We start from the raw sequence: 25178 nt of genomic DNA, 5'->3' as shown, positions 1-25178 counted from the left end.
AACACTCTAAAGTATGCAATGTTGGGCTTTCTTCCATTCAATAGCTCATATGGTGTCTTCCCAAGCTTCCCATGGCAATAGAGACGGTTGCTACAATAGCAAGCCGTGTTGATAGCTTCACTCCAAAAAGAATGGCTAACATTGTATTCACTAAGCATTGATCTAGCCATATCAATCAAGGTTCTATTCTTCCTTTCAACTACACCATTGGATTGAGGAGTGTATGTTGGAGAGAATTGATGTCCAATGCCAAGATCATCACACAATTCCTCAATTTTTGTGTTCTTGAATTCACTACCATTGTCACTTCTAATCTTCTTGATAGTGGTTTCAAACTCATTTTGCACCCTCTTGACAAAAGACTTGAATAGATCACAAACATCACTCTTGTCATAGAGGAAGAACACCCAAGTGTATCTAGCGTAGTCATCTACTATCACAAATCCATACTTGTTGCCACCAATGCTAGTGTATGTTGTTGGCCCAAATAAATCCATGTGCAATAGCTCAAATGCCTTTGATGTGCTCATTTCACTTTTCTTAGGATGTGCATTTCCAACTTGCTTTCCGGCTTGTCAAGCACTACATGGTTTATCCTTCTCAAAGGTGACATCCTTCAAGCCTCTAACTAAGTCATGCCTCAATAGTTTGTTCAATTGTTTCATTCCAACATGACCAAGCCTTCTATGCCACAACCAACCCAAACTTGATTTGCTAATTAGGCATGATGTCAATTGAGTGTCACTATCATTGAAATCAACCAAGTATAAGCTACCATGCCTAAATCCTTTGAATATCAAGTTTGATCCATCAACACTAACAACCTCAACATCATCACTTCCAAAGATGCACTTGAAACCAAGGTCACAAAGTTGTGCAATTGACAAGAGATTGAAATCAAGGCTTTCAACTAGCAACACATTTGATATGCTCATGTCATTTGAGATAGCAATTTTACCAACCCCCTTGACTTTGCCTTTCTTGTTGTTGCCGAAAGTGATAGAATCAAAGCCACCATTTTGACTAGTATCAATTGATTTGAACATACAAGACTCCCCGGTCATATGTTGAGTGCACCCACTATCAAGCACCCAATGCCTTCCTCCGGCTTTGTAATTGACCTACAAGACAAGATCAATTCTTTTTAGGTACCCAAATATAACACTCCAAAATTTCTAATTTTGGATTGTTATTAGAAAATACTAAATTAAATAAGGGTTTAAATTTTTTTTCTAAAATATTCCAAGATTTTATTAATTATTGTTTTTATGAAATGAGGAAAATGTGAAATTTTAAAACTTTTATAAAAATAAGTGATAGGTGAAGGGTGTTTGGTTTTGATGTGTGCTTTGTGCTCTAGTTTTGTTTGACTGAGAAAAGTAAATTTTCAAAATTTCTAGAGAGCCGCGTTTAGGTTGTGTTGGTTTTCGAAAAAATAAAACTCCAAAAGTCCTATTTAAAACTAATTCAAATTCGAGTTGGAAAACAATTTAGAAATGTGTTTAAACTAAAATATATTTAGATTTCAAAATAGTCTACAAAGAAAATTCCAAAATAATTCCTAAGTATTGATTCAAATTTATTTTTGAATTCTGGTTTGCAAATAGTTTGGAATTTGGTTGATAAAATAGTTGAGAATTTCTGTTTTACAAAAAAAAAAGAAAAAAAGAAAAAAAAAAGAAAAAGAAAAAAAGGGAGAGCCCTCACCTGGGCCGGCTCTCGGCCCAGCACCCTCCGCTTTCACCCCCATGCTCGCCCTCTTGGGACGCGGCCCAGCACAGCAGCCGGCCCAACCCCCCATGCGCTGGAGCCAGCCCACACCGCCACCCCGAGCCGCTGCCACGCGGGCCCCGCCTGCCAGCCCGCGCCTGAGCCGCTGACGCTCCGGCCCCACGCGTCAGCGCCCGTGGTCATCCCCTACCTCCGGCCGGATCGGAGCCGGACGCAACCGCCGCCCGATCCTCGCGCTCGCGCGCGTCCCACGAGGTTCCCCGGCCTATAAAGGCCTTACCCAGCGCCTCCATCCCCCTTTTGAACCCTAGGAGGAGCCGCCGCCATTGCCGCACCGAGAAGCTCGAGCCGCCGCCATTGCCGCACCGAGAAGCTCGAGCCGCCGCCATCTTTTTCCGTGCTCTCTGCGTCCCGACCGAGAAGGAGACCACCGTGACGTTCCGGTCGAGGTGAGGAATCCGCCCGTGCCTTTTTCGCCCTCTCTTCCTCTTCTTTTTTTGCGTTGACGCGTTCGCCGGAGCACCGCCGCCGGCGTCGAGCCGCCCCGCCGCGCGGCCCGTCCTCCCTGGCCTCTCCCTCACGCGCCAAGCACGCGCATCGCGCTCGCCTCGGCGTGCGCAGCACGCCCGTGCCCTCGGCACGGCCCCTCGTGCCCCGCAGAGCCGTCGCGGCGAGCACGGCCACCACGGCCATGGCGCCGCCGTGGCCAGGCCACCCCCCCGGCCGCCACGCCCACGCCCGCTCGGCCCGGTCCACCGTGGACCGGTGAGCCAGCCCCCGCGCCCCCTGGTCCACAGCCCCGCTGTAGACCCGCCAACCGCAGCCCGCCACGTGGCAGCCAGATTGGCCACCCACAAGACCCTGGCCGTTTTTCAAAAAGCCCCCTGTGGTTTTCAGAAATAAACCCGCACTACGGCCAGTTCAAAAGTAATTAGGTTTAGGTCCAAATTTTAGCAGTTTAGACCCTAGATCCGTTGGTATTTATATAGAATAAGTCCAAATGCATTTAAAATTCAGTTTTTAATTATTCAAAATATGAAAAGTAGTTCTGCGTAATCACGGTTTTGCCACTGACCTAGTTTCGGCCGTAGAATCCGCGTTTTAACTCCGATTCACTTCATTCTTGTTGCGTTAGTTTCGTATCGACGTAAACTACGCTTTAGCAGTGGTGCATGCCATGTTTGACACTCTATGTTTTCACCATAAATATAAAATGACTAATGTCTAACTAAATGCCCTTTTAATCTATAAAAATAATTTATGTTTATAGCTTTGGTTTTTCGTAAACAAATATTAATGTTATTAATACCAACATAAATACCTTTTTATTTGTGATCCACTTAATCTAATCTTATTTCATAAATGCTCTGTTTAACTTGTCTCAAATTCTTTATTTTCTAATAGTAAACGGACTTAAGTGATGAAGAAGGGTTTGTAATTAGGTTATGACTAAAGTTTAACTCCAGCTTTTATAATTCTTTATAATTCGGTCAACTCGACTTCGATTTATTTCTTTCAAAAGTCTATCACTTTCGTTTATTAAATAAAGTACGACCAGCGTATAGTCGTCTTCTCCGTTACACTTCGAACCCCGAAAGTCGTGTCCGATTAACGATAGCTCCGTTCTCAACCGTTCTTGGGTTGTCACGATCGTAGCCATGTCGTTTAGTGCGCTCTTCTTTTCAAAGCTTTACTTTTGATTGATGCTTGTTCTTAGTCGTGATTGTTGTTTGTTTGTTTGTCTATTTGTGTTGCTTGGTTGCTACGCGTAGAAGAAGTGTGGTTCATCAACAGTAAAGACCAGGAGCTGAGGACCGACAGTCGAAGCAGAAGGAAAGAAGCTAAAGAATTCTGAGCAGATATACACTGGGAATTAAGGCAAGTGCAGACACCGTTTGATCATTTTGAACCTACTCATTAATGTCATTTACTTTATATGCATGTGTCCAATGAATGCAAACCCTAAGGACATGACTAGCTTTACTTATTATTCCTTGCTCACCTGGGGTTATGTATTTGGGTAGACTAGGCTATACTAGGTTGCTTAGCTGCTCTACTCATCTTATACACATGCCTAAACAAGTATTAGTCTCTACTCAACTTGATGCTTAAATTGTGCTGAATCTTTGGTCACTGCGGTGATGGCGATGTTGGATGCTTATGAGCATCGTGATGATGGTGGTGACAGGGGGAGCGGGTACCGTTGGTGGTCCGGTTTGCCGGGCGTACCCGTCTCTGCTCTCCGTAAGGACTTAGTCAGGGAGCGGCCCCCTGGGACTTACAGTGCAGCTCCAAGCTATATGGGCTCTGGCTTGACTAATTAGCAGGACCTCCACTAGTAGGGTGTTACTTTCCGGGTAGGCGTGAGGAAGTAACTTGGGTAATGAATATTAAGTTAGCGGCTGCTCGGTACGCCATGGCTATGGGTATCGACTGTCGAGCGCCCCGGCGAAAACTTGCGAGTGGCATCCTATTAGTTGGACCCTGTGAAAAGTCTCGTAGTGAGACCCTGCCTGCTCACCTTGGAAGTGTTTTGGGGAGTCGCGACCCCGGGCAAATGGGAATCACGACTTGGAGTGAAAGTGCACACCTCTGCAGAGTGTAAAACTGATATATCAGCCGTGCTCACGGTCACGAGCGGCCCAGACCCTCACTTGATGAGCAAATTGGATTCACTGGATACTTGGAGGCGAATTTTGGTTGAGGTTGCTACCTCGTGCTTTGGCGGAATGGCTATTCCGTGTTGGCAGGATTGCTATCCTGTGTTCTAAATTGGGATTGCTATCCCTTGACCTTAATGGGGTTGCTACCCCGAGTTACTATCTGAGGTTGCTACCTCGGTAATAATTATAATGATGATTAATAAAATTGTTAATATACTTTCATCTAATTAAGGGTTGGGATGCTTCACTCATATTTAGTAATAAGTTGTTTTAATAAAAGAATTGTAATAAAAGTGTACCAACTAAAAAGCTCACCTGCAGTTAAACAGTGTCAGCTTTTCCTTTGATTAAGCCTTGCATGTCATTATACTTTCCGTCTGTACTTGTTGAGTTCGACATGAACTCACCCTTGCTATTTCCCCCACACCCCCAGTGTGTAGTAAAGTGCTGCTCAGAAGAAGGATAAAGAGGTCATGGAGTTTTCTAGAAGCTTATGGGAAGTGCTTGGCGTACGGAGCCCCCAGTCAACCGTCCCTGAGAAGAATGGAGCCTGAGAAGTTTTAGCTACTGTTTCCGCGTACTCTGATGTTTGTAAGTGTTATTATAAATATGTTTTCCGCTATATATAACATTGTTTTTGATATTTCTATTCTTTGTTGTATGTGTGGACTTCCTGGGCACACATATGACGACTCTGGTCTTATTTTAAAAGCCAGGGTGTGACAGGAATGGTATCAGAGCAATGTCGACTGTAGGACGTATGCCTAGATAGCACTGGTCGATTTCTAAAGCTTATTTTGCTATAAAACTATTTTCTTATACCTTGACCCTTTGATTCTGACTATTTCTTCATCCTTGTCATGATGTATCCCCTCCTTGAATAGCTTCCTTTGAGCTATTTCTATTTATCTCCTTGGCTTTTGTTTAGTTGTTTTACTCAAGTTTTTTTAAAAAAACTCGCTTTATTTCCGAATTCGATGGCCCTTCATCATCTCAGACTTGCCTTTTAGGATGACACCCACTGTTGAAGAAGCACGTGTAGTATCGTTGATGTGATGTGTGCTTGTTTTGCTTGGTTTGTTGTTTGTGTGCTGTCTTTGTTCTAGTGTTTTGAAGGAGTTCTGGAAGAAGACGTTTAGAGATTAGCTCGATCTTTGTCAAGTGGGGTAGTGATCTCTCTTATCCTATCCATCTATTGTCAATCTTGATCCTCTCCACCTATTTTTCTCTCACTCCCTATCATGCTCTTTGTCCATACTACTCTAGCTCATTCTACTATTGCCTAATGTCAGATGATTGATCCAAGTGGTGACATCAATGGAAAGAATATTGGTGATCAGAGTCAACCAATGACTTCTGCAACACAATTGAGCAGTGAAGAGATGATAGCTTGGCAATCCCAAATCCTAGAGATGGCAGCTGATCATATGGCTAGACTCCAGAAGCTTTTGATACTACAATCTTTACTTCTCCAAGGTGACATTGAAGAAGCTTACACCAAATGTCAAGAAGACCCAACTATGCTACCCTTGTCCCTAGTAAACAAGGAGAAGTCCTTGTTTACACAGGATCAAGTACTAAGTGGAGTGGGACCACCAAAAGATTCTCAGTTATATTTAGAAAAGAACATGACTGAAACTCAGGAAGAAGCAATGAAGCGACAAGTCGTAGAAGCCTGGAAGAACATGAAAGCTAAGAAAGATGGTATTAATGAGGCACTTGGGATTCAAGAGCCGTGTAATTGCTGCAGATATTATGGTTTACCGTGCCTTCAGAAAAAGTCAAGCGAAGGAAAGATAGAAGTACCCCAAGATCAACAGACTGAAGGTAACAAGAAAAGGAAGGCAATCTCCCTAGAGCCATTGTTATGTGTTGAGCCAAATCTGAGTTCTACATTGCAGTTAGATTTAGCTCCAAACTCTCATCAGACACATTCTTATCTTGAAGAGTTAGATACCCCTTCAGCTACACTTGCTATGCCAGAGTTATCTCTAGATGGATGGACAATCACCTATACAGAATATCAGCCTCGAAAGAGTAATCAAGCTAAGAAGCGAAATAGTGAAGAGACTCCATTGAAGGTGAACCCTCAGAACCAACAAGTTAGTAGCACTTCAGTTACTCCTGGCACATCAATTCAAGGAGCTCAATGTTAGGATAACACCTATGGTAAAATGGTTAGCAATGCTTGTTACCAGTGTCACGAAGAGGGACATCACAAGAAACATTGTCCAAAGAAGTACCCAGTTCGTGACTATGTTAATGGTAGATTGAACCATGTGGATCTGTGTACTGCTCGTGAAGCACAAAATGTGGTGTTTGGATCAATTCTAGTCAATTCAACTCCTGCCACTGTTTTGTTTGACTCAAGTTCTTCACATTCTTTCATCTCAAATAAATGTGTTGCTAATCATAAGATGCTTCTGTTGGAAATGAAGAAACCCGTACTAGTCAAATCACCAAGAGAGAAGATAAAAGCAACACACATGTGTCCAAAAGTTAGTCTCGGTATAAAAGGTGTAAATTTTGAGGTGAATCTTGTAGTTTTGGAATCAATGGAGATTGATGTCGTTCTTGGAAGAGGATGGTTAACCGCTTGTCATGGAAAGATTGACTGTACCCAACACTCAGTATCTCTAACCACCCCATCAGGAGATAGGTTCGTGTATGAAGGTATTCAACCTCACCCGAAGGATTAAAGGACTAATGAAATGATTGTACCGACAACGAGGCAGTTTGAAAGAAATGTGGACCTTATCAGAGGTGATATATTCTCCACATCTGATGTGAAGCAAGTTATATTAAGGGACCTAGATAGATTTGAGCTAGTCAATGATGGTCTATGAAATCTGAAGTCAGTTGTGTCTATTAGCTTATAAAGATTTTGTATTTAAGTCACTTGTAATCTTCTTTGTAAATTGAGATGTCTTGTTCATTGGACCTTATCATTCTTAAGCTTCCAATATGAGTTATGAGTTGTTTGACCAGATGTTCGGTCTATGGTAACCGATGGAACCTTGGACGAAGCGCATCATGCTATCCCAACATCAATTTGTAGTGCTTACCTGTGAAGCGATCTTAAATTCTTCATACAAAATGAGTCGACGTCCTTTGTGTAGTCCTCTCTTGCAACGTTCTCTTGACACTACAAGTAGTAGGTCAAGTCTGCTTAGGATCCATCTATGGAGACCATAGAGAAGCACCAAGTATCATAGAAAGTGTGATGCCTACTAACCCTATCACAGCAAGGAAATAAGAAAAATGAGGTCCTAAGATAAGACTTATTTTTCACCCTGGGATATATGATGGACTCTTGCGTGACAAAATGCAGAACCTGAAGGTCCGATATAACACCATACCGTTATGGTCAATTTCTCATGACCCCTTGGATTGCTTTCTCAGGTGGTGTTCAATAAATTTTCTCCTAGATAAATCTTTTGTATTCTAGCTTAAGTCGCACACCATCACCAAGGAAATTAAGATAATTTTTATCTATCATTTCCAATTGTTATGTTGTTTCTCTCCCTGTTCTTCGGAGATCCAAGGAGTGCAGTGTATTGTCGAATTAGTAACCTCCCAAGGAAAACTTTGAAGATTATCTACCGACAAGATGAGTGTTCTTATATAGGATTTTGGAAGATAAGCTAACACTTGGTTTAAGTGGGGTAGCGTCCGCTACAATCGTCACTCTCGAAAATCTCTAATCAGAACACATGGAGAACTGTATATTGATCCTTATCAATCTTGCGACAAACCCTTATCATTTTTTTGTCAACCCGCGATCTTTGATCCTACGCCTCATTGGACTACAGATGATTAAGCGTGAAGACTTAAAAAAAAAATCTAAGTCTTTGTCGACTTCTGCTAATTCTTTATCCTTTCGTCTACTATCTTATACATACCCGGAATCAAGGAAATTGTGAGCACTATTATATCTATCTCCTATGTGTTATCTCCTGTTAACCTTGGCTTTTTGCCCTTGCACTTTATCGTAATACAAGAATCCAAAGATCAATTTCTATCTCATATGTTTATCTTTCTTTGTCTTCAAATCTGTAGCATACTCTATACCCTTTATGTCTATATTTAATTCTTTGATCATGTCTTGAAAGTCTCGAAACAATTTTGATGATCTACTTTATCTTTCTCTTTAGTTTCTTCAAATCTCGGGACGAGATTTATGTTAAGTGGGGTAGATCTATAACACTCCAAAATTTCTAATTTTGGATTGTTATTAGAAAATACTAAATTAAATAAGGGTTTAAATTTTTTTTCTAAAATATTCCAAGATTTTATTAATTATTGTTTTTATGAAATGAGGAAAATGTGAAATTTTAAAACTTTTATAAAAATAAGTGATAGGTGAAGGGTGTTTGGTTTTGATGTGTGCTTTGTGCTCTAGTTTTGTTTGACTGAGAAAAGTAAATTTTCAAAATTTCTAGAGAGCCGCGTTTAGGTTGTGTTGGTTTTCGAAAAAATAAAACTCCAAAAGTCCTATTTAAAACTAATTCAAATTCGAGTTGGAAAACAATTTAGAAATGTGTTTAAACTAAAATATATTTAGATTTCAAAATAGTCTACAAAGAAAATTCCAAAATAATTCCTAAGTATTGATTCAAATTTATTTTTGAATTCTGGTTTGCAAATAGTTTGGAATTTGGTTGATAAAATAGTTGAGAATTTCTGTTTTACAAAAAAAAAGAAAAAAAGAAAAAAAAAAGAAAAAGAAAAAAAGGGAGAGCCCTCACCTGGGCCGGCTCTCGGCCCAGCACCCTCCGCTTTCACCCCCATGCTCGCCCTCTTGGGACGCGGCCCAGCACAGCAGCCGGCCCAACCCCCCATGCGCTGGAGCCAGCCCACACCGCCACCCCGAGCCGCTGCCACGCGGGCCCCGCCTGCCAGCCCGCGCCTGAGCCGCTGACGCTCCGGCCCCACGCGTCAGCGCCCGTGGTCATCCCCTACCTCCGGCCGGATCGGAGCCGGACGCAACCGCCGCCCGATCCTCGCGCTCGCGCGCGTCCCACGAGGTTCCCCGGCCTATAAAGGCCTTACCCAGCGCCTCCATCCCCCTTTTGAACCCTAGGAGGAGCCGCCGCCATTGCCGCACCGAGAAGCTCGAGCCGCCGCCATTGCCGCACCGAGAAGCTCGAGCCGCCGCCATCTTTTTCCGTGCTCTCTGCGTCCCGACCGAGAAGGAGACCACCGTGACGTTCCGGTCGAGGTGAGGAATCCGCCCGTGCCTTTTTCGCCCTCTCTTCCTCTTCTTTTTTTGCGTTGACGCGTTCGCCGGAGCACCGCCGCCGGCGTCGAGCCGCCCCGCCGCGCGGCCCGTCCTCCCTGGCCTCTCCCTCACGCGCCAAGCACGCGCATCGCGCTCGCCTCGGCGTGCGCAGCACGCCCGTGCCCTCGGCACGGCCCCTCGTGCCCCGCAGAGCCGTCGCGGCGAGCACGGCCACCACGGCCATGGCGCCGCCGTGGCCAGGCCACCCCCCCGGCCGCCGCGCCCACGCCCGCTCGGCCCGGTCCACCGTGGACCGGTGAGCCAGCCCCCGCGCCCCCTGGTCCACAGCCCCGCTGTAGACCCGCCAACCGCAGCCCGCCACGTGGCAGCCAGATTGGCCACCCACAAGACCCTGGCCGTTTTTCAAAAAGCCCCCTGTGGTTTTCAGAAATAAACCCGCACTACGGCCAGTTCAAAAGTAATTAGGTTTAGGTCCAAATTTTAGCAGTTTAGACCCTAGATCCGTTGGTATTTATATAGAATAAGTCCAAATGCATTTAAAATTCAGTTTTTAATTATTCAAAATATGAAAAGTAGTTCTGCGTAATCACGGTTTTGCCACTGACCTAGTTTCGGCCGTAGAATCCGCGTTTTAACTCCGATTCACTTCATTCTTGTTGCGTTAGTTTCGTATCGACGTAAACTACGCTTTAGCAGTGGTGCATGCCATGTTTGACACTCTATGTTTTCACCATAAATATAAAATGACTAATGTCTAACTAAATGCCCTTTTAATCTATAAAAATAATTTATGTTTATAGCTTTGGTTTTTCGTAAACAAATATTAATGTTATTAATACCAACATAAATACCTTTTTATTTGTGATCCACTTAATCTAATCTTATTTCATAAATGCTCTGTTTAACTTGTCTCAAATTCTTTATTTTCTAATAGTAAACGGACTTAAGTGATGAAGAAGGGTTTGTAATTAGGTTATGACTAAAGTTTAACTCCAGCTTTTATAATTCTTTATAATTCGGTCAACTCGACTTCGATTTATTTCTTTCAAAAGTCTATCACTTTCGTTTATTAAATAAAGTACGACCAGCGTATAGTCGTCTTCTCCGTTACACTTCGAACCCCGAAAGTCGTGTCCGATTAACGATAGCTCCGTTCTCAACCGTTCTTGGGTTGTCACGATCGTAGCCATGTCGTTTAGTGCGCTCTTCTTTTCAAAGCTTTACTTTTGATTGATGCTTGTTCTTAGTCGTGATTGTTGTTTGTTTGTTTGTCTATTTGTGTTGCTTGGTTGCTACGCGTAGAAGAAGTGTGGTTCATCAACAGTAAAGACCAGGAGCTGAGGACCGACAGTCGAAGCAGAAGGAAAGAAGCTAAAGAATTCTGAGCAGATATACACTGGGAATTAAGGCAAGTGCAGACACCGTTTGATCATTTTGAACCTACTCATTAATGTCATTTACTTTATATGCATGTGTCCAATGAATGCAAACCCTAAGGACATGACTAGCTTTACTTATTATTCCTTGCTCACCTGGGGTTATGTATTTGGGTAGACTAGGCTATACTAGGTTGCTTAGCTGCTCTACTCATCTTATACACATGCCTAAACAAGTATTAGTCTCTACTCAACTTGATGCTTAAATTGTGCTGAATCTTTGGTCACTGCGGTGATGGCGATGTTGGATGCTTATGAGCATCGTGATGATGGTGGTGACAGGGGGAGCGGGTACCGTTGGTGGTCCGGTTTGCCGGGCGTACCCGTCTCTGCTCTCCGTAAGGACTTAGTCAGGGAGCGGCCCCCTGGGACTTACAGTGCAGCTCCAAGCTATATGGGCTCTGGCTTGACTAATTAGCAGGACCTCCACTAGTAGGGTGTTACTTTCCGGGTAGGCGTGAGGAAGTAACTTGGGTAATGAATATTAAGTTAGCGGCTGCTCGGTACGCCATGGCTATGGGTATCGACTGTCGAGCGCCCCGGCGAAAACTTGCGAGTGGCATCCTATTAGTTGGACCCTGTGAAAAGTCTCGTAGTGAGACCCTGCCTGCTCACCTTGGAAGTGTTTTGGGGAGTCGCGACCCCGGGCAAATGGGAATCACGACTTGGAGTGAAAGTGCACACCTCTGCAGAGTGTAAAACTGATATATCAGCCGTGCTCACGGTCACGAGCGGCCCAGACCCTCACTTGATGAGCAAATTGGATTCACTGGATACTTGGAGGCGAATTTTGGTTGAGGTTGCTACCTCGTGCTTTGGCGGAATGGCTATTCCGTGTTGGCAGGATTGCTATCCTGTGTTCTAAATTGGGATTGCTATCCCATGACCTTAATGGGGTTGCTACCCCGAGTTACTATCTGAGGTTGCTACCTCGGTAATAATTATAATGATGATTAATAAAATTGTTAATATACTTTCATCTAATTAAGGGTTGGGATGCTTCACTCATATTTAGTAATAAGTTGTTTTAATAAAAGAATTGTAATAAAAGTGTACCAACTAAAAAGCTCACCTGCAGTTAAACAGTGTCAGCTTTTCCTTTGATTAAGCCTTGCATGTCATTATACTTTCCGTCTGTACTTGTTGAGTTCGACATGAACTCACCCTTTCTATTTCCCCCACACCCCCAGTGTGTAGTAAAGTGCTGCTCAGAAGAAGGATAAAGAGGTCATGGAGTTTTCTAGAAGCTTATGGGAAGTGCTTGGCGTACGGAGCCCCCAGTCAACCGTCCCTGAGAAGAATGGAGCCTGAGAAGTTTTAGCTACTGTTTCCGCGTACTCTGATGTTTGTAAGTGTTATTATAAATATGTTTTCCGCTATATATAACATTGTTTTTGATATTTCTATTCTTTGTTGTATGTGTGGACTTCCTGGGCACACATATGACGACTCTGGTCTTATTTTAAAAGCCAGGGTGTGACACCAAACTTGATTGGGTCCTCCAAGTTTAGCAACTAAGCTCTATGGTACCCAAATGGCTTTCTTCTTTGAGCCCATCCATGGTGCACCAATGAACTTAGCATGAACACCTTTTGTATCCTTGGTAAGCACATAGAAAGAATTTAGCTTAATTGAGGATACATAAGCTTTGGGTTTCTTGTTCATGCATTGTTGCTCTAGGTGACCAACTTGCTTGCAAGCTTTGCAATACCGGCCATTGTTCTTCACAAAACTAGTCTTGTGAGGAGCAAAGGCGGCTTTGCCTTTCTTGGGGTTATAGCCCAATCCCTCTTTGTAGAGAGAAGCTCTTTGGCTACCCAAGCACATAAGCAAGCGGTCCTCACCACCATAAGCCTTGGCTAAGGTGTGATTGAGCTCCTTTACCTCCTTCTTGAGAATTTCATTCTCAACTTTTAGTGTGGTGTCACATGTGAAACCATCACTACTAGATGAGGATGATGTAGATGTGCTACATGAAGGGTTAGTAGAAGCAACAACAATAGGCTTACTTAAGATATCACATGTTAGGCCTATGTTGCAAGTTTTAGCTTTCACCATTTTAGTGGGCTCATTTTCACACTTGTTAACTAGAGAGGAATGAGCTTCTTAAAGCTTAGTGTGAGCCTTTTGAAGCTTCTTATGGTTTTCCTTTAGACTCTCATAAGATGCCCTAAGCTCATCAAGTTCTTGCTCAAGGGTTTTCTTATTCTTAAGCAAGGCCTTGCACTCCTTTCTAGTTTCTTTATAGTGATAAGTGCAATCTTCTAGCATAGTGATTAGTTCATCTTTAGTTGGTTCATCATCATCACTATCACTATCACTAGCATGGTCACTCTCATCATCGGATGATACCCTAGTGGCCTTAGCCATGAAGCATGATGGAGTGTCGAAGATGGAGCTTTTTCCTTGAATGGCAATGCTAGCATGCGCCTTCTTCTTGGTGCTCTCATCATCACTTGAGGAGTCATCACTATCCCAAGTTGCAACATGGGCATCACCCTTCTTCTTGTTTGAGCCTTCCTTCTTTTCTTGCTTCTTCTTTTGCTTCTTTCTTTCCTTCTTGATAGCATCTTCATCATCACTATCATAAGGACACTTGGCAATGAGATGATCCTTGCTATGGCATCTAAAGCACCTCATGGAATGATCATTCTTCTTTGAGGAGCTCTTCTTCCTTCTTGCCCGATAGCCTTTCTTCTTCATGAACTTGCCAAATCTCTTGACAAGAAGAGCCATCTCCTCATCTTCATCACTATCATAAGAGCTTGCTTCTTCTTCACTTGATGATTCTTGCTTAGCTTTGCCCTTGGATGTGGAGGCCTTGAATGCCACACTTTTCTTCTTCTCATCATCTTTCTTGTCACCATCCTTCTTCTTCTTCTTGATCAACTCATCCTTTTCATCATCTTCTCTATAGGCATCATCGGTCATCACCTCTTGAAAGACTTGTTGGGGAGTTGATTCACTAAGAGTTGTCTTGACTAGCACGGTGATCAATGTGTCAAATCTCTTGGGCAAGCTTCTCAAGAACTTCATAGAGAACTGACTATCTTTTACTTCTTCCCCAAGTGCCTTGAGTTCATTCACAATGACTTGCAACCGGTGAAACATCTCCGGCACACTTTCATCCTCTTGCATCTTGAAGCTTGAGAATTTTTCTTGGAGGATGTAAGCTTTGGCGGTCTTGGTACCTTTGGTGCCCTCAAATGTTTCTTCTAGCTTTGCCCATGCATCATGAGCAACCTCAATGTTCTTGATTTGCTCAAAGGTCTTGTCATCAAAAGCTTCATGAAGAGCACTAATGGCAATATCATTGCATTGAAGCTTCTTCTCTTCAACCGGTATTGGTGCATTCTCATTTGCAACCTCAAACTTTGTTTCGGTCACCTTCCAAACTTCTCTATTGATTGACTTGAGATGGGCGGTCATCTTGACCTTCCAATAAGCATAATTTGTGCCATCAAAGTAAGGTGCCTTCTTGGTGTTGTTGATATGCAAACTAAGAGCCATTTCTTCACCGTAGGTTGTTAAGCCTCAAATAAACGGTGCCTCGGCTCCGATACCACTTGAAAGGTCCAAATGGCTAGAGGGGGGGTGAATAGCCTATTTAAAATTTCTACAAACTTCACTAAGCAAGTGAGTTAGTAAAACAAATGGCGAAGCAATTCTAGCACTAGCTCAACTAAGCTATGCAAGCCACCTATACAAACTAGTTCAAAGCTAAACACTAAAGCACAACAACAAGAGAAGTCTAGTTACACTCCTAAACAAGAAGACTAAACTAAACAAGCTAAACAACTAGCAAGGTATACAAATAACTAAGGAGTGGAGAGTGATTGTTATACAAACGTTGTAGAGTAGAGATATATCCAATCAAACACTCACAATCACAAGAGAATCCTCGACAAGAGATGACACAAGATTTTTTACCGAGGTTCACTTGCTTCCCGGCAAGCTAGTCCTCATTGTGGCGATACACCCACTTGATGGATCACGAGCTAATTGGCAATCCAAAGCCAAACCCTCAGCGGGTGCCGCACATCCACTCACAAGATGGGGATCCTCCAAGCCACGAGCAATCCACTAGAGTAGCCAATTGCGATCTCCCGCGGGAAAGGCTCAAGAACCCCTCACAAAGTCACTTGGTGAGGCTCGAAACAATCTCCAATCACGAGCTCAACACCACCGCTGCTCCAAGCCGTCTAGGGCGTCGGGAAACACCCAAGAGTAATAAGAAATCCGCAGCAAACTCAAGAATCAAGTGCCACTAAATGCAACTCTCAAAGCAATGCACTTGAATCTCACTCAATCTCACTAGGATGAGCAATCAAGCAAGGAGATGAGTGGAGGGAGTGTTCTCTAGCTCAAAGTATGCCTCAAGTTTTCAAAAGTGCAAGAGAGAACCCCCAAAGCCGGCCACCAACTATTTATAAGCCCCTCAAAGAAACTAGCCGTTGGCCACTTTCACTGGGCTGAAAACGGGGGCACCGGACGCTACTAAGTGAGCACCGGACGCTCGACTCCCTGCGTCCGGTGCACTGGAGTTGGCCACGTGTCGAACTTGAATCTCGCGCGTCAGTTTCTAACGGCTACCTGCAACACACCGGACGCTTACCGGACGGTCCGGTGCTCACCGGACTCGTGCGCAGAGAGGGTGTCAAACTCGCGACCTCACCGGACGCTGGGCACCGGACGGTCCGGTGCTCACCGGACTCGTGCGCAGAGAGGGTTGCAAAAACCCCTCACACCGGACGCTCTCAGAGTGCGTCCGGTGCTTAACCCGAGCAGGGTCAAGCACACCGGACGCTGAGGCCAGCGTCCGGTGCCTCTGCACTCAGCGTCCGGTGAGTGTTTCTCAGAGAGAAAACACTCCCGCGACTTCTCCAAATTTCCCACCGGCACAATAGAAAATATACACTTAATTTTCTCAAAAGCGCCGAATCCCGCCTCGCAAGCTCGGCGGGAGGGAGAGAGGAACCCACACCCCTCTCAACCCTAGGAACTCCACCTCCTTTGGAAATGTGCTAACACCAACAAGTGTCCACCACCAAAGTGCAAGTGTGTTAGCTTTTCACAAACATTTTCACCAAAGGAGTTAAGTTAGCACTTTACTAGATCCTAATGCATATGCTCAAGATATGGACCTAGTAGCACTTGATTCGAGAGATGACCGTGATTTCCCCTCTTGATAGTCGGCTATCTATCCTAAACCCGGTCAATCACTTCTCTACTCATCTTAGACCAGCAAAAGTGAAACCCTATGTTTATACCTTTGCCTTGTTCACTTTCTCCCTTGTCCGTCATCGTGATCTCCACATCATGCTTCATCTCTTTGTAATCATGTGGCCACCTTTCCATGCCACCATGTACCTTCATCACATGTGTTGCTATGCCTAACTCAAATCACTTAAAAACAAGACATTAGCAACTTGGTGTCATTAATTACCAAAACCAAACTTGGACTTTCAGACGGGGAATCTAAAAAATTTTGCAAAATTTTTAGGGAACTAAACAAGGCCTCACCCTGAAAACCAAAAAGTTTTCAAGATTCCTCGTCACATCGAATCTTTCAACACATACATGAAACATTAAATATAGATAAAAATTAAAACTAATTGTACAGTTTACCTGTAAATTACGAGACAAATTTTTAATCCTAGTTAGTCTATAATTGAACAATATTTGTCTTAAATAAATGAAAGTACTACAGTAGTAAAATTCAAAATCTTTTCGCATCTAAACAAGGCCTAGTAGTTCAAAGACGCAAAAGCGACACGGGGACTGAGCACTCAACTGTTGTGGTAGGCATTTGGCAGGCGCGGCACGGCAGGCAGGTAGTAGGCGGATGCACTATTTTTGTTCATGCCATTGCCTGTCCATATGCCCTATTTTCATGCGTGCACCGTACCGTCACCATTCAATTCACTGCCACGAGGGACGGACCAACCAATGCGACGACCAACTTAAGAGCACCGCATACGTACGTACGTGCAACACGCATGCATGTATACCAGTATATAGTTGAAAAAGAAAATACGGACGCTGCACATGGATGGTTTTTGCAAAATTTTTTAGATTCTCCGTCACATCAAATTTTTAGACGTATGCATGAAGTATTAAATATAGACGAAAATAAAAACTAATTGCACAGTTTGGTCGAAATTGACGAGACGAATCTTTTGAGTCTAGTTAGTTCATGATTGGACAATATTTGTCACATACAAACGAAAGAGATACTGTAGCAATTTTGCAAAAAATTTGGGAAGTAAACAAGGCCCTAAGAATTTTTTAGTTTTTGGGACCGTAGCACTTTCGTTTTTATTTGACAAACATTGTTCAATCATGGAGCAACTAGGCTTAAAAGATTCATCTTATGATTTATAGTTTAACTGTGCAATTAGCTTTTATTTTCGTCTATATTTAATGATGCATGCATATACCGGAAGATTCAATGTGGCAGAAAATTTTGAAAAGTTTTTTGTTTTTGGGTGAACTAAACAAGGCCTAAAAATATAGACATATATTATCGAGGTAGTTTTTTATACTACTATACTATATGCTCCTCGATGACGTGGCCCGGGGTTTAGTCATTGTATACAGGCCTTATTTAGTCCACTTAAAAACAAAAAAAAATTTAAAAAAATTCTTTTATATCGAATTTTACGATATAAGTATAGAGTTTTAAATATAAATATAGATAATACTAATTGCACAGTTTATCTAGAAATTACGAAATAATTTTTTTTAAAACTAGTTACTTTATAATTAAATAATATTTATAAAATAAAACGAAAATAAAACGGTATGAAAATCTAAATTTTTTTTTGAATGTCATAGGCCTTGTTTAGTTCATCCCAAAAATTAAAAAGTTTTAAAGATTTCCTAACACATCGAATCTTTCGGCACATGCATGAAACATTAAATAAAAATAAAAATAAAAACTAATTACATAGTTTAACTGTAAATCGCGAAATGAATTTTTTGATCTTAGTTAGTTCATAATTAGACAATATTTGCCAAAACAAACGAAAGTGCTCTAGTAGCGAAATTCAAAATCTTTTCGTATCTAAATAAGGTCATAGTCTCTCACCAAAATCAGTGACGCGTCACCTACTTTTGCATGTCATGTCGTGCATGAACGTGCTTGAAAGGCGGTGCTACTTGCCCTATAGCTAGCTTCTAGCTATAGATGGTGGTATAGGCTATTAGGCCTTGTTTAGTTCCGTAGCACTTTTGTTTGTTTGTGGTAAATATTGTCCAATTATAGAATAACTAAGGTCAAAAGATTCGTCTCCCGATTTACAGTCAAACTGTGTGACTAATTTTTATTTTCATCTATATTTGATGCTTCATGCATGTGCCGCAAAATTCGATGTGACAGAGAATCTTGAAAACTTTTTGGATTTCGGGATGAACTAAACAAGGCCTTAACCCCCTACTAGTACTTGATGGACGCGTCGTTCAACGAGCGAAAGGTGGTCAATCTCGTCAACGTGTCAGCCGTCAGGTGAGACTATAGAGCCAGATGTATAGCCAAGCAAAGGTAGTGATTTGTTCAGCTAAGGCCTAGTTTAGTTCGGAAAAGTGAAAATTTTTCGGTACCGTAGCATTTTTGTTTGTTTGTGATAAATATTATCCAATCATGAACTAACTAGGATCAAAAGATTCGTCTCGTGATTTACAGTAGTTTTTATTTTTGTCTATATTTAATGTTTCATGCATGTACCACAAGATTCGATGTGACAGGAATCTTGAAAACTTTTTGGTTTTCAGGATGAACTAAACAGGTCTAATACGGAGTAGGTTTCAAAAAATATATTATCCTTGTGAACATACCCATCACCTCTGCCGGGTTGTTGACACGTTGAGACACGCCTGAACCCGGCACAGAAAACTAATCCACCGTAAGTATAGCGAAACAATGGATGCCGGCACATATATATATGAGTTCAAAAGTTTGTGGTAATTAGCCGACACTAGTCTTGTGCGAGTACGTACATCCAAGCAATTCTTCAACCCGGGACCTGTGTGTTTGAGCGTCGAACCATAAGTGAATTAATGTCTAGTTGAGCTAAAATTTAGGTGGATCATGTTTAGAAGTGGTGTTTAATTTGGATGCATGGAATAAAAGAAAAAATATTTCCTAGAGATGACTCGACCTTGAGCACCTTTTAGTTCATTGTAGTCCATATTTATCAACTAATGGACTAATGATGACTAGTTGGAGTGAAAATTACTCCAAGCTAAACTCTAGCTCACTTTTAGGTCACATGCTTGGCTAGCTAGTTTATGTGGTTGTTTGTTGCTTGCATGCATCATGTTCATCTGCACTAGTGGATTCATACATATAATCTCATAGAGAAGTGTGATTGGTTAATTTCCTGCATTTATGGGAGGATGGCACCTACATGAGAAGATACAAAGATACACCTATATTATGATTCGGTTCATGGACCCAATGCAAATTGTGTGGAATGCAGTTATATATACGAAAAGAAAATTGTTTCGTACTTCCTACTTTATTTTTTCAATAATAATTGCCTGTAGGGGCTGAGATGCCCCTCTAGTTTCATTAAAAAAATGGTTTGACGGATCGATACAATAACCCTACTTCTACAAATGCATTAACCTACAAAGATTCTTGTTTAGGTCTTGTTTAGTTTCCAAAAAATTTTAAGTTTTTTCATCGCATTGAATCTTTGGACGCATACATGGAGCATTAAATATAGATAAAAATAACTAATTGCATATTTTACCTGTAATTTACAAGACGAATCTATGGAACCTAGTTAGTCTATAATTGAAGATTAATTACCAAATACAAATAAAAAAGTGCTATAGTAGCCAAAGTCAAAAAATTTTCCCCAACTACCAAGCCTTATTTTGTATGGGCATACAGACTCTTCATGTGAGGATGACGCGTGGACCAACACCTGGATTGCAATATTGCGTCCACCCGAGGTGTCCTCAATGGTTCGCAAAATAACTAATCTAGGGAGAATTTTACTGTCTATCAAGAAAAAAGATCAAGTAGATAGCGATTCTCAAATAGCTAGTCTAGCACAATCTTTTAGAAATTTGTTTCTCACAACTCACATAACTATGTACTATAATATTTATTTTTATTGTTTATGTGTCTCATCTAGCTAGCTATTTATAAATTGTCATTTTAGACACCCTTATACATATGGCCTGCTCACTAGAATCAATCTATTGTTGTGTCCGTCCGTCCATACGGACAACCAAATAACTTTACAGTGTTATTATTACTCCCTTAATTTCCAAATTATTTAAGTTTTCTAGATACATTTGTTTACTATGTAAAAGTAATGTATATGGAAAACAAAAAAGTCTTAATTTAGAAGAGAGGGAGTCGTAGATTCACTCAGCATAGTTTCACACTTATACCGGGCCTTGTTTAGTTTCAAAAAATTTTGCAAAATAGGTACTGTAGCACTTTCGTTTGTTTGTGACAAATATTGTCTAATTATGGACTAACTAGGCTCAAAAGATTCATCTCATCAATTCCGACCAAACTATGCAATTAGTTTTTATTTTCGTCTATATATAATACTCTATGTATGCGTCTAAAGATTCGATGTGACGGGGAATCTGAAAAATTTTACAAAATTTTTTGGGAACTAAACAAGGCCCAGGATTTACAACACAGACATGAGAAAGCAACCAAACATATATATCCTAGGGCCATAGACATCACATGATGCATTGGTTCGTCTCGTATAGCCACACACACACAACGAATAGCTAGCATCCTCATATGCTACAACGACTGTTTATATACCCGTAGAATTTGCCTCGAGATTATTCTTGCTGCTCGAGCTGTCATTTCAAAGTTATTGATGAAGGGCTACCAGCCAGCTACGGAGTACCTCCCTCTTCTGTATAACCTGCATCAGGCCCGTCCCTGCCCCTTTCTCTCTCTGCCCTTTCTGTATAACAGGAGCGACGACTGGACTCAGGCCTTGTTTAGTTCAACCAAAAAAATAAAAACTTTTTAAAATTTTCCGTCACATCAAATCTTGCGCATATACGTGGAGCATTAAATGTAGACAAAAATAAAACTAATTGTATAGTTTACCTGTCAATCACGAGACAAATCTTTTAAATCTAATAAAAACGAAAATACTACGGTGTCAAAATTAAAAAAAAAAAACTCGGATGGCTGGCGTGCGCTCTTGCCCTCTTCTCCCCCTCCTGGTCAAGACGGGCGGGCGGCCGGTCCAGCCGGGCAGGGCAGGCAGGCGGCAGGTAGCCGATACAATCACAAGTCACGTTGCGCTGTGTACACATGCTGCTGCTGCAAGCGTGTATACATGCATTGCCTGAATGCCTGTTCTGCTCTGTTCTGATCAACAGCCACCAGTGTCACCACCACCGGCCCTCGCTAGCCCTACATACAGCCGTGTGCCCCTGCGGCTCTCGTCCCCTTTCTTCTTCCCGGTCACATCTCTCTCTCTCTCTCTCTCTCTCACAAAAGCGTGTGTGCCAGGGGCCGGCCGGCCTGTGAGGCCTGTGAGTCTGCTGCGACCGCGGCCGGCTGACTGACTCTGCCAGGCTAACTGGCGCGCACGCACGCCCGCACGCACACCCTCGCGCTTGGAGCGTTGCGAGGATCGGATCACAGTTCACTTTCAGATCGCAAGGCCACCGCCCACCGGCCGGCTGCTTGCTGCCTGCTCCGCTTGTCGCCATTGCTGGCGAGCTACTAGCTAGCTAGCTTCCGGGATCGGACGACGGAGAGCGAGGTAGCCTCTGCGGCCGGCGCCGCCGCTGGCGTGCAGTGACGACGACCGAGCGCGAGTCCGCCGTGCGTGCGAGCTCTTCTCCCGCCGCGCGCGATGATGGGCGCCGTGACCTGCCGGAGCCGGACGAGCCGGCGCCGCTGCCACGCCGCCACCGCCCTCCTCGCCGCCGTCCTCTTCGCCGCGGCCATGGGTAAGTGCCAAAGGCTGTAGCTGCTTTTAATTTGCTGGGCTGGCTGGCCGTGCTTGTTCTTCTCTCTCTCTCTCCTTTTTTTTCTCTCCCCCCTTTTTGTTTTTGTTTGAGGCAAGGCAAAGCTTGCTCTTGTCAAGATCTTATTTTGATGCGAAAAGAGCGTCTAGACTTTTGTTGAGCACGCTGTCTTTGATTCTCTCTCCTTTTGACTTCTGATCTTTTTTTTCATGTGTTCTTTTTTTCAAATCCTGTTTTGATGCTTTCTAAGCTAATCCATGGGGGTCTTTTGATTAGGTTCCTCGCTCAAGGAGCTAGCTAGGTCTTGACATGTTTGCTTACCTTAGTTTCTTTCTACTAGGATTAGTAGCTATAAGTGTACTCATATTTCTCCTGCATTCATCTCTGTCTCCCCCCTCAAGGAACCGGAACCTAATACTAGTACAGTGTGTGTTGTTCTTTGTTTTCAGCATGCATGCATGCACTCTCTCTAGCTAGATATATTAGATATTGGTGTCCTCCCTCCCTTAAAAAGTAACTAAAATCTCCCTGCTTCCATCCATCCTCTTTAGTGACACCTTCTTGATGTAAAGCAATTAACAAGAAATAAGGTACAAATCATAACTAGCTAGGTACACACCGTCGATCTAAACAACTAATATCTTAACTAGTACGCCTTCTGGTTAACCGGAACTAGCTAGAGTCATGTATGTTCTTTTGGTGAGATTTCTGAAATTACATCCAAATCTCGGTAAAGCATTAGTTTTTTCTTCTCTCTTGATCCATGCAAATAAAACCAGTGTCGTAGCATCATATCCTGCTCGCTCAAATAAATCCATTCTCTTCTGTCTACTCCATCCTCACACATCCAGAACAAATAACAACAGTAAACAAATAGTTTTTTTTTCATCTCTCTGCTGCTGCTGCTAGTACTAATTAAATATTCGAAGCTGTTTTCTCAAAAAAAAAAGATACAGCAATGGTAGCCTATGAAGATCAGTAGAATAAATGAACCCCCCCCCCCCCCCCTCAGTCTCTCTATCGTCTCTTCACCAACCAAACAACGACGCCTTCCTCCGTCAGATCCCTGTGGCACACTGCATGCAGGCAGCCGTCCTGCTGCTGGGCGCCCCCACCATTGCACTGCCACCGGCAGTCTGACGAACCTGGTCCAGAAAAGCACACACGATCGCGATCCAATTCATTGCTCACTGCAATAGTAGTTTACCAAAAACCAAAAAATTTTTGAAAATTGTCCATCACATCAAATCTTACGGTACATGCATGAAGCAGTAGATATAGACGAAAACAAAAACTAATTACACAGTTTGTCTGTAAATCACGAGACAAATTTTTTGATTCTAGTTAGTCTATGATTAAATAATATTTACCATAAAAAACAAAAATACTACAAAAATACTACAGTAACCGAAAACTTTTTCGTAGGCCGTATTGTAGGAGTAGACTGGTAGCTCTCACTCACTCGTACACAGACACACACACATTCATAGACACGTTTCAGTGCAGGCAGGCCAGCCAGAGAGAGAATCTGCCCGTAGCTTTTGCTATAGCCACCCATATATCCAGGCGGATGGGGATATACGTGGGCGTGCGCGTGGTGCAGCACACATGATACGCTTTGGTCTCACTCGCTTAACGTTTAGGGACACCAACTATATGCTCCCTAAGCTAGCTAGCTAGCACCTTAGGTAGCTAAGTACGGAGTACTACCCAACCAGACAACCAGTAGTTTAGCTTTTTATTAGTGTGTAGTCGTAGTAGTAGTAGATCATCCTAACCCACACAAAATCCATCAGCATATTATCTGCACGTCCGATAATCTCTCACCACAAGATTTATAAACTCATGTCATCATGCATATGTGTGAATGTACTGCAGCTATCTGATCTGTTTGGAATAATTCACTGTATAGATAGAATACATGCCTTTTCTAGCTACTAGACATTATTTGGTCTCTGTGTCGTCTCCGATACAGTTTATTGTACTTCTGTCGTTGTAAATCAGCAAAATCATATTAGCCGGTAAAATGAATCGTGTATTATATTATGTTGTATTATTAGTTCTTACGGTGTAGTATATATACTACTACTGCGTGCTGCAGTTGTGGCAACAGGGCGGCCGGTCCGTTTGCCAGCGGCGGCGCTGGCGAGGAGGCGGATAGACTCGTCGTCGACGGCGATGATCATGAACGCCGGCGGCAGGGCAGCGACCACCACCACGAGGTGGACAGCAGGCGCCGCCATGGACGACGTCCTCCCAGCAGCAGCCCGGCGGCGGTGGCTGGTGGGTCCGGGGTCGTCGCCGCCGACGTGCCGCGCGCGGTGCGGGCGGTGCACGCCGTGCCGGCCCACCCGCGTGGCCATCCAGCCCGGCGTCGGACCCCAGTGGGAGTACTACCCGGAGGTGTGGCGCTGCAAGTGCGGCAACAAGCTCTTCATGCCATGATCGATCGATCATCAACAAAAGACGATGAGAGGGCGTGGAGACGACGACGACGACGATGAACGACTGCGAAAAAAAAAAAAGGACCGGCCGGTGTGCCGTACGTTGATTAATTTTGCCAAGATTAAGGGTGTACGTGCGTACAAAACGTACAAAAGGGGAGGACGGAGGATCGATGATGGATTTGGATGGTGAGAGGGCGGTGATTGGTTAGGTAATTAGGCGTGTGTTAAGTGATGCTCTTTGTCTGTGTATATGCAAATCAGGCCGGATCTTATATTAACTAGTGTACGTCTACATGTTCTTCTTTTTTTGTTCCCTCTTTCCTTCTTGGTGAAACTGTTTTGCATTTCTTTTAATTTCTTGAACAGAATGAATGAATGAAGGTCCTTGTAATTAATTAGATGTTTCTTCATGGGCTTTTATTTATATATGTACATGTGTAATGCCTGCCTGGAAATTAGTACGGGCAACATCCTCTCCCGACCAAGGAACGGATGCAAAAAAATTGCAAAAATTATGTCCCTTTAACTTACTTGCATGGTGTAATAATTATACTTAGGAGTACGTCGATCTATGAATGCATGGGACCGATCGAATTAATTAATAGTATGCACGAATGCTGCATTGACGATTTTTGGAGATTTTATCTAGCCACAAATTTGGATAGATCTGGATCGTTCATGAATG

General features: G+C 42.9%; 1 protein-coding gene across 1 annotated transcript; it reads left to right on the top strand.

Annotated features, from left to right (window-relative positions):
* Window positions 21345-24919, top strand: LOC8062667. Its single transcript, XM_002450972.2, has 2 exons — window positions 21345-22028; window positions 24148-24919. Exons 1-2 carry the CDS (start codon window positions 21932-21934, stop codon window positions 24489-24491), a joined length of 441 nt encoding a protein of 146 aa, XP_002451017.1. The 5' UTR covers window positions 21345-21931; the 3' UTR covers window positions 24492-24919.

This window comes from Sorghum bicolor, chromosome 5 (genome assembly GCF_000003195.3).
Source record: "Sorghum bicolor cultivar BTx623 chromosome 5, Sorghum_bicolor_NCBIv3, whole genome shotgun sequence".
In the NCBI taxonomy this organism is placed as follows: domain Eukaryota; kingdom Viridiplantae; phylum Streptophyta; class Magnoliopsida; order Poales; family Poaceae; genus Sorghum; species Sorghum bicolor.
Note: the sequence above shows the minus strand (reverse complement) of the source record. Positions and strands in the feature narration are given on the sequence as shown.